Raw genomic sequence first — 10,608 nt, 5'->3', positions numbered from 1 at the left:
AAGTGAAAGCAGCTTTCTAAAGTGAATAGGCACAAAGCAGAGAAAGGCCGGCTAAGACAGAGACAGGAGGAAGCTGACACCTTCACCTAAACAGCAATTCCAATAATGGTGAAAACCTGTGCCCTGAAGATCAACAATGAGGCCAAGGAGATGGTGGATGAAATGCTTTTAAGGACATCTGTCCCAGGGGCTTTTCTCCAGGGGGAGGGGGTGGTACTTCCGGATTTTAGCAGGTGCAGCTCAGTTCCAGCCTGCTCCCTGAACTAACCTCTTCCCTTCCTGCTCCAGGCACAGCATGAACTCCGCTTTCCCAAACCCTTCTGGGCCTGAAGAATATGATGCATTCTGCCCTCACTATCCCAAGTGACAACCTGAAAAACCCTGCTGCCATCTCCAGCCATTGGCACAACCTGACTGCCGAGGCGGAGGGGGGGGGGGGGCAAGATTCACTGGGCCCGGTTTCCAAGGGGGCCCCGGCCATAAAGCAGCATAAATTCTCCCATGCCCCAGTTCAGTCTCTCTGTCGCCTTTCCCTCGTCCTCCTCTTGGCAGTGTTCCTGCAGGCTACCCTGTAGCCTCTAACTGGCTTTGGATGTGTTTGGATTTGTCCCGCCTCCTCTGACACAATGTCCTGTGTCCGCACTGCCAGGAAACACTTAGGAGGCCAGCCAAAGGTAAGCTGCTGCTTTTTTTTTATGCTGTTGGCGGCCCGCAGGAAACACTGCGGAGCAGGGAAAGACTAGAGAGAGATTGTACCGAGTGAATGGGTAGCGCCTTTGTGGCAGCGGCAGTGAGCAGGTGGGGCAGCAGCACGGGCAAGCGGGGAGGCGGCAGTACGTGGCAGGCGGGAGGGGGCGCATTGTTTGCCCCTGGTCTGGTTTTATCTCTTGGCAGCCTTGAACCTGCTTCCCCCCCCCCCCCCCCACCTTGGCTTCATCTTGGAAAGCAGCTCAGCATCAATAGACAAAGTGAGAAATAACGTTCTGATTTCTCTCTCTCTCTCAGGTTGAGGCTTTCAGGATCACCCTCTCCAAGAGGTAAAGCACAACTCGTCAGCATTTTAAAAAGTTCTCTAATAACTTCACTCTTTCTTTCCATTTGTCAACTTTTTTTTTTTTTCCTCTTCCTTTTCTCTTAGGCTGAGGAATTCCTGTCTGGATTTTTTACCACTGAAGGTCATCCAGCTTGATATCTCCTAAAGGTAAAATAAAATGCTTTACATGTAGATGTTGGGGTCCTTTTATCGGCCAGTGGTAAGTTAACCGCCGGGTAGCATTTGGCAAATCAGCCCTACCACCGGGCTGCCCAGGAGACAGGGGGGGCAGTTGTGGTTCCACCGCGTGCTACTTTCAGCATTAGAATTAAGTGTTTTTTTCTAAGTGCCAGTGGTCATGGAAAAGGCATGCCGTGAGACAGTGCTGTAAAACAGCTCAACTGCCGAGCAGAAAAGAGGAGGTTGAGCTGTTTACAGCGCTATCTTAAAGCAAGACAATGTCTCATGTGAATTATTATTTATTTGGATTTTGCTCAAGCCTTTTTCAGTAGTAGCTCAAGGTGAGTTACATTCAGGTACTCTGGATATTTCTCTGTCCCAGGAGGGCTCACAATCTAAGTTTGTACCTGAGGCAATGGAGGGTTAAGTGACTTGCCCAAGATCACAAGGAGCACAGTGGGATTGAACCGGCCACCTCTGGATTGCAAGACCGGTACTCTAACCACTAGGTCACTCCTCCACTCGGCAGCATTCCATGTAGAATCTCAATAGTAGCAACGTTCAATGTTCCACTAAACTAATCACTAGGCTACTCCTCCACTAGCAACATTCCATGTAGAAGTCGGCCCTTGCAGATCACCAATGTGGCCCGCGCAGGCTTCTGCTTCTGTGAGTCTGACGCACGTACGTGCAGGACGTCAGAACTCACAGAAACAGAAGCCTGCGCGGGCTGCGTTGCTGATCTGCAAGTGGCAGGCTTCTACATGGAATCTTGCTAGTGGAATAGCACCATTCCATGCAGAATCTGAAATAGTAGCAACAGAATCCCAATAGTAGTAACAATCCATATAGTTATTTATTTAGATTTTATTTTGCTCACACCTTTTTCAGAGTAGCTCAAGGTGAGTTACATTCAGGTACTCTGGATATTTCTCTGTCCCAGGAGGGCTCACAATCTAAGTTTGTGCCTGAGGCAATGGAGGGTTAAGTGATTTGCCCAAGATCACAAGGAGCAGCAGTGGGATTTGACCGGCCACCTCTGGATTGCAAGACGGGTGCTCTAACCACTAGGCCACTCCTCCACTCTTATCAATGCACTTACTTATTCTCAATGCACTGGATGAAGACCACTGTGTAATTATCTGGTATTGACTCCTGAAGCAGCCCTATGGCTGAGAAACACGGCTCATGTCAGGAAGTATTTTTTTTTCATGGAGAGGGTGGTGGATATGTGGAATGCCTTCCCGTGGGAGGTGGTGGAGATGAAAACTGTAATGGAATTCAAACATGCGTGGGATAAACACAAAGGAATCCTGTTTAGAAGGAATGGTTCCGCGAATCTTAGCGGAGATTGGGTGGTGACGCCAGTAATTAGGAAACAAATGGGAGCTGGGAAGACTTCTACGGTCTATGCCCTCGTGACTGAATAGATATGGATGGGCTGGAGTGTAAATTTTAAGGGGCTTCGACGTTAGCTCAGAAGTTTTAGTACAAGAAGAGTGCGGGCAGACTTCTACGGTCTGTGCCCTGAGAAAGGCAAGAACAAACAAACTTGGGTATACATATAAAGTATCACATACCATGTAAAATGAGTTTATCTTGTTGGGAAGACTGGATGGACCGTAAGTGCTGTATCTGCTGTCATTTACTACTAAGACTCATTTTCGAACGTGATCGCCGGCATCTTCTGACACAAATCGGAAGATGGCCGGTGATCTCCTGAACCCGGCCAAATCGATATAATCTGAAAGCGTATTGGCCGTGTTCAACTGCTTTCCGTCGCGGGAGCCGGCGAAACATCAAGGGGGTGTCTGGTAGGGTAGTGAAGGCAGGTCGGGGCGGGACTGGACGTGCTCATGAGATGGCCGGCTCGCCCAATAATGAAAAAAAAACTGGCCAGCTTGTAGAGCACTTTCGCAGCTTACTTGGTCCCTTTTTTTCACGACCAAGCTTCAAAAAGTAGCCCCAACTGACCAGATGACCACCGGAGGGAATCGGGGATCACCTCCCCTTACTCCCCCAGTGGTCACCAACCCCCTCCCAACCCCCCCAAAAAATTAAAAAACATTTTTTTGCCAGCCTCTATGCCAGCCTGAAGTGTCATACCCAGCTCCATGACAGCAGTATGCAGGTCCCTGGAAACAGTTTAGTGGGTGCAGTGCACTTCAGACAGGTGGACCCAGGGCCATCCCCCCCCCCCTACCTGTTACACTTGTGGTGGTAAATGGGAGCCCTCCAACACCCCTCAAAACCCACTGTACCCACATGTATGTGCCCCCCTTCACCCATAAGGGCTATGGTAATGGTGTAGAGTTGTGGGGAGTGGGTTTTGGGGGGATTTGAGGGGCTCAGCATCCAAGGTAAGGGAACTATGCACCTGGGAGCTTCTTTTTTTTTTTTTAATTTTTAGAAGTGCCCGGTTGGTGTCCTGGCATGTCGGGGACCAGTGCACTATAAATGCTGGCTCCTCCCATGACCAAATGCCTTGGATTTCACCAGGTTTGAGATCGCCGGCATTATTTTCCATTATGGCCGAAAATTGATGCTGGCCATCTCAAACCCGGTGAAATCTGCCATTTGGCCGGGCCCAACCGTATTAGCAAAGAAAAAGATGGCCGGCATCTTTATTGAAAAGAGTTTGTCCAAAGCCTCCCTCTTGTTGGGTAACAGAACATCTCAAGTCATCCTAAGAGCTCCCTCCATAGATAGGTTCGTTGAGAAACTTCTAACACAGTCTAAAGTCTTTCTCCAGAGATTAAGTTACTAAGGAGCCCTGGAGCAAGTGTTTTAGAAAAGTTTTTAGAGGGTGTTTTTGTGGAGGGGTGACTTCTTGTCTTCTCTTTACTTGGCAGGAAGGGTCTCTGAATGTGACAGATCTCTCCAGTATTCACACTGAGCTCGATATTCCTATCCCCGACCCTCCACCAAAGGAAGATGAGGTAAGCAAGTGGAGAGTTAGGGGATCAGAGTGGGGCATGGGAGGGGACATGAGGATGCACATTGTATATATGTACTAGCCGTTAAGCCTGTAAAACGGGCTGGTATTGGGGTTTTCCTTCCCCTCCCCGCGAGGTCACCACCACTACCATTCCCCCCACCCCCCCTACCCCCGGAGTCGCCGCCATCCCTCCACCCGGCCGGGCCTTTCCTCCGCTACTAAACTATACATCCATTCGCCGGAACGCAGCACGCACATCAGCTGAGCTGCCGTCAGCCCTTCCTTCTCTGCCTGTGTCCCGCCCTCCTGTGACGTAATGTCAGCAAGGGCGGGACACAGGCAGGGAAGGAAGGCCGACGCCAGCTCAGCTGATGTGCGTGCTGCTTTCTAGCGAATGGATGTATAAGTTTAGTAGCGGAGAGAGGGCCCGGGCCGGGTGGGGGGGGGAACGGTAGCGGCGACCTCGGGCGGGGGGGGGAAGCGGTATCAACCTCGGCGGCGCAGTTTCCCTCTCTGTCCCGCCCTCGTCATCACGTATTGATGCGGGGGCGGGACAGAGAGGGAAGTCTCTACTGCGCATTTGCGAGTGAGTCGGTCACTCGCCGTTTATATGTTTGATAAACCATCACAACCTCAATCAATTTTTCCCATTTGCTTCCCTTCCCGCCTCCCCAGGAGAGTGCAAAAATGGAAACAGACAAGGAAGAAAAGAAGACAGTAAGGAAAACATCAACTAATATTTAATTCTTATGTTATGTTATTGTTTTTTCTGGCTGTCCCATGCTCATCCATCTTCCTTTTTCTCTATGTCCCACCTCTTTCTTTCTATGCTTTTCTCATATTGATCAACTTTTGCGGCTTCTTTCTGTTTTCTTCCCAGCCCCGAAATGTGGCTTTCTAAAGGGTAATGAGAAAGTAATGAGCTTGCTGAACCAGGTGAAACCAGAAGTGCGGATCCTCAAGGAGAAGTGCATCATGGTAAAATGACATTCTGAAATATGTAACCTTTGAACTCTAGTAACTCCAACACAGACCAATCGACTGTACTAAAGGCCAATCTCCTTCTACCTAAGTCAGGCTGGCAAATTTCTGGAAATATGAACTTATGTTCCTCACAGTAGTACCTTGGTACCTTGCCAATGGGGATTCGGAGAGATCATCAAAATAATAATTATCTGATTGAAATTTCAGGTCATCACTTGGATTCAGCACTTGATCCCTAAATTGAGGATGGAAATGATTTTGGAGTAGCAATTCAGGTAAGACTCGGAGTCTGGAGAAGGTGAGGCAGATAGCTAAGCTCCACAAGGTTGATAATTATATGTCTTTGTCTTTCTGCAGGAGAAGGTGCTGGAGAGGATCACTGCGATTAAAACCAAAGTAGAAACGTTTCAGACCAACATTTCAAAGTAAGGGACAAGGGCTTGAAAAAAAGAGATTGGGAAATAAATGATGATGTGGAAATGGGAGAGAATAAAGCAAAGAGATATTAATGAATGGGTACCAGGTGGTGGCAGGAAGATATGCATTTGAGGTAGGGATGAGAGAGGCCGGAGTGTTTCAGAGGCTGAGCTCATTCCACTTGTGGTGGGGTGTGGGGTCAAGGTAGGTGGGCATAAGACAATGCAAACATTGGCACCACCTACGGTTTTTGGGCAAATAGTGATTTAAATTCAAATACAAATAATCCAGGGCTCTGCTGTGCTGAATCCTACTGAAATAAACACTTGATCTCCGATTTCACATTGCTTCTTTTATTATTTTTTTAATGTTAAAGCTCAATGACCATTATTCGTATTTGGCCGAATAATATTTGTCGTCATTCGTATTTGACTGACTAGTAAACTATGCTATTTGGTACAGCTCTAATATGCACTATGGGCTTCTTTTTCCTAAGCAGCGGTAAGCCCAATGTGGGCTATACAGGAAGTACTTCCGGGCTACCGCAGCAGGCCCAGAGGTGGTTCTCACCTCTAGCATGCAGTCACTTCCGACACTACAAAAATGAATGTACCCGTCGGTAATCGGGCAGTGCCGCACACTGCCCGGTAACCGTTGGTTTAATGCGGAAGCCCTTACCACCACCTCAAAGGATGGCGGTAAGGGCTCCCCCCCCCCCGAAATAGCTGCTCGGCAAGAGCTTTACGTGCCGCATGGCCATTTCCTACAGGCTTCCCTTTTACCAGCTGTGTTAAAAGGGGGCCTCGGAGCATGTGTAAAACACACGCCAACACAAGCGCTGGCCCCCTTTTGCCGCAGCTTGGTAAAAGGGGCCCTATGTTTTTTTAAAGATGCCTTAACTGAAGACACATTAACAAATTCACGACCCTACTACTCACCACTATACCAGCAAAGCTCCGGTGGCTTGATGATTGAGACCTATGTTGTGAAAATACTTCATACTTTCTTTTTCTCCACACCTTGCAGGTATTTCTCTGAGCGGGGAGATGCTGTGGCCAAGGCTTCCAAGGAAACCTATGTGGTGAGTGACGGTTCCTGAGTCTGTCCCTGCCTTTTGTTATCCCCCAAGATTTCTGAATGCTTCTGGGTCTTTTGTGGGTCCTATTGTATGACTTTCCTCTGAAACTATAAACCACAGAGAAGTGAATGCAGAAGCACAGTGTGAAGGATCCCTCCTCTTCTCCTCCGGCCCAAGTTTTAAGAATATAATTCCAAACAAACAGTTAAAAAAAACCCCAGTAGTTTTTAATAATGCAGTTCCAAAAGCAAAACAGTTTCGGGAATCTCAACAGCTTCAAAAATGCAGTTCATAAACACCCAGCTCAGAAATCCCCCATCAGTTTCAATAATGCAGTTCAACACCAACAGGGCATGAATCTCAGCAGTCACAATGATACAATTCAAAATAAGCAATTCACAAAAACAAAAACAGTTCTAAAAAACAAGCAGTTCAAAGAAAACATCACTTCCAAACAGGCAGTTCAAAAGCAAGCAGTTTAAAAATCCCCCCAGCAGTTCAGAGGGAGACAGCCTCCAGGGGTCCCACCCTTCTCTGGCCAGCTCTATCTCCTGGCTTCAACCCACTTGATCCCGTCTCTTCCTGGCTCCTCCACGATAGCCACTGCCTTCCCTTTTTTAACCAGGCCCCGCATCAAGCGGTTACCTGCTGTTTGAAACTTTCCACCTCTGGATCTTGCCAGAGCTGCAATATCCATCGGCCCCCTCCTGCCTCACTTCCTCCTCCTTTTCTTCCCCCTTCCATTCCATGGGCTCCTCGCCCCACCCATTCTCCAGCTGATCCTCCTCCCCCTGATCAATTCTGCTTAGAGGCTCCCCTTCCTTTCCTGGCCTCCTGACCGTGTCTTGGGTTTCACCTTTACCTGCATTTCCCTTGGGCTCCACTGGGGGGCTGCTGGGATAGGAAGTCTTTGATTCTGTTGTAAGGCCTCCTCAAGGGCTGCTGGGAGTCATAGTTTTTAAAACAACAAAGAGAGTCCAATTCTCCCGCAAAAACACACAAGGAAACACAAGTCAAGTGGAAGATATCCAGAAGGACCAGACTGAAGTCGCAGATGTTGACAGCCAGTCTTAATAAATTATTTTTGGCTGTCAACATCTGCGACTTCAGTCTGGTCCTTCTGGATATCTTCCGCTTGACTTGCTGTTTCCTAGTCGTAGTTTTTACCCTGCCTCCAGCCCTCTGGGGAAAATGATCTGTGCCTTCTCCTGACAAGTGGAACTCCCTGAGCTAAGAATCTGCGTTGGCCCCTCCTCTGGGTTTTATCTTCTCCTCCGCCAGTAACGCCCCCCCCCCCCCCCCCCCGTTCCCTTATCCCCTTCTTCAAATAGGTGGGAAAATGTGGGGTACAAATATAACAAATACATTATTTGGAGAAGGTAGAAGGCAGAACCGACAGCATCTTCCATGTGCAGCGTACATAAGTACATAAGTAATGCCACACTGGGAAAAGACCAAGGGTCCATCGAGCCCAGCATCCTGTCCACGACAGCGGCCAATCCAGGCCAAGGGCACCTGGCGAGCTTCCCAAACGTACAAACATTCTATACATGTTATTCCTGGAATTGTGGATTTTTCCCAAGTCCATTTAGTAGTGGTTTATGGACTTGTCCTTTAGGAAACCGTCTAACCTTGGATTTCCATTGATCTGACATTCCACTCTATTTACAGATGGATTACCGCATGCTAGTTCATGAGAAGGATGAGGCAGCATACGTGGAAATACGTAGCATTTTGATGGACCTGCGTGGCTTTTATGTGAGTTTCTGATTTCAGGCAGATCTTTGTTATAGCCTGGTTCAATTGGGGGCCTTTTTACTAATCCGCGTAGGTGCCTATGTGTGCCCAAGACGTGCCAATTCAGAACTACCGCCCAGCTACCGCGTGGCCCGGACGGTAATCTCATTTATTTTTTTTTAAATGTGTCCACTATGCTCGCCCGAAAATATATTTTATTTTCCGGCGCATGGTGCTAACCGAGCGGTATTCGGCATTCTACGTGTGCTGACGATTACCGCCCGGTTAACGCGTGAGACCTTACCGCTAAGTGAATGGGTGGTTGTAAGGTCTCAGGCCCAAAATAGACACGGGCCGATTTTTGTTTTCCCGCACGTCCATTTTCGGCCCAAAATTTAAAAAGGCCTATTTTGCAGGTGCACTGAAAAATGGGACCTGCGCGTGTCCAATACACGCGTCTACACCACAACATGATTTGCAGTGTATTAGCACAAGTCATGCTATGTTATTTACAAAGTAGTGAGGTGCCAAATATTTTGCATCTCATTACTGTGTAACCCATGGCAACTTAAATATCGCCATGCTATTTTTAATCAAGCAACATTAGGGCTGTTTAAGTCGAGTTAAGGGCCAAATAATGCAATTTACCACCCTAATGCTACTTGATGAATTCCCCCTCAATTTCTTGTGTGCGTGCATGGCTACAGGGGCCTGGGCCTCCTTACATTTGGCCCTGGACCCCCCTGCCGATGACCCTCTCGACCCCCCTCCCGCTGCCAACCCTCTGCCGCCGTGGGCTACCTTTGCTGGTGAGGGACCCCACCAGTCGAGGTCCTCTTCTTCCCACAAAGGCTTCATTCTGTTTCTCGCATCTTCCCGTGAAGGCTTTGTTCTGTTTCTCACATCTTCTTCCCGCAAAGGCTTCATTCTGTTTCTGATGTCCTGCACGTTGTACGAAGCCTTCGCGGGAAGAAGATGTGAGAAACAGAACGAAGCCTTCGCGGGAAGAAGATGTGAGAAACAGAACGAAGCCTTCGCGGGAAGAAGATGTGAGAAACAGAATGAAGCCTTTCCGGGAAGAAGAGGACCTCGACTGCTGGGGTCCCCCACCAGCAAAGGTAGCCCACAGCGATGGCGGCGGCGGGAGGGGGGTCGAGAGGGTCGGCGGCAGGGGTCGTCAAAGTTGGTGGTGGTGGTGGTGGCGGCGGCGGGGGGGGGGGGGGGGGGGGGTTAGCGGCACCGGCGGGGCTAAAATGTGCCCCCTCACCTTGGGCTCTGGACCCCCCTCCCGCCGAAGTCTGGCTATGCCCCTGGTGCATGTATGTGTTGTTTTATAATATACTAGGATTGTTTTCAATGCAATAATTACCTTAGAACTTCTAGTTTAACATATTCATGTCCTGTCCTTTATGTGCTTTAAGGTGGAGCTTTATGACATCATCACAAAGAACCTAGAGAAGATCACTAATCCCAAGGGAGAGGAGAAACCATCCATGTACTGAGTGTCCTCATCTTCTCTTCTGCGGAACTTTTCGTTCCACATTCTGAAAGCTCTCTAGCCACTCCCCCCCACCTTGTGTGGTTTCTGTGTCCGTGCTTTGAAATATACAGTAGTTGTTACAATGTATCCATCTTGGGCTGTAAAAACTATGTTGTTTATAAAAAAAAAAAAATGAAACAATGTAAAAGGCAAAAGATTTTTCAGTAAATGTTTGCTGCTACTTGACAAGGTTACCTCATCTATGGTAAACAATCCCTGTTATCGTTTGATGAACATTTGTTTGGCACCTTCATACATAATTGCTGAATTAATAGCCTCTACAGGGTGAGTGAACACAGTCTGTAGGCATTAAGTATTCTCAATGGATCAGGACTTCCTTATTGGTCTGTCATCAAGGGACTTGCCAGTAAGCTAGAATTTTAGTCCTCTATTTATTTAAAAAATATATAAATAACTAAATCCCTGTAGGTCAGAACCTCTGAAATGAAGGGATATATTCGCAGTCCACCTTTGAAACCATAAGCTCAAAGCAGAGAAAAGGCAAAAACACAGCTTTCCATCCTTCAACAAGACAGAGGGTTGTCCATTGACCTTCCAACTTTTGTAATTTTCCACCTTCAGCAAGACAGACTATTTTCTGTTGACCTTCCAGTGTTTTTAGATTTCCCGATCCAGTGCATCAGTCCTTCATTGACTTTGCTTATGATGCAGAAGAGTAAATAGTTAAATGCCACATTACA

At 47.9% G+C, this 10,608-nt stretch overlaps 1 protein-coding gene across 1 annotated transcript; it reads left to right on the top strand.

Moving 5' to 3' along the window:
- PSME2 (proteasome activator subunit 2) lies at positions 1–10,040 on the top strand. The gene is given in 13 exon segments (XM_030187254.1): positions 1–153; positions 1,006–1,037; positions 1,139–1,188; positions 1,191–1,201; positions 4,066–4,152; positions 4,827–4,865; positions 5,028–5,129; positions 5,343–5,373; positions 5,376–5,410; positions 5,493–5,560; positions 6,579–6,633; positions 8,302–8,388; positions 9,789–10,040. Coding segments are annotated over 13 exon segments (726 nt in total). The 5' UTR covers positions 1–105; the 3' UTR covers positions 9,870–10,040.
- The last annotated feature ends 568 nt before the right edge of the window (positions 10,041–10,608 follow it).

The sequence above is a fragment of the Microcaecilia unicolor genome, chromosome 14 (genome assembly GCF_901765095.1).
Source record: "Microcaecilia unicolor chromosome 14, aMicUni1.1, whole genome shotgun sequence".
Taxonomy (NCBI): Eukaryota; Metazoa; Chordata; class Amphibia; order Gymnophiona; family Siphonopidae; genus Microcaecilia; species Microcaecilia unicolor.
This window is presented reverse-complemented; position numbering and strand designations above follow the sequence as displayed.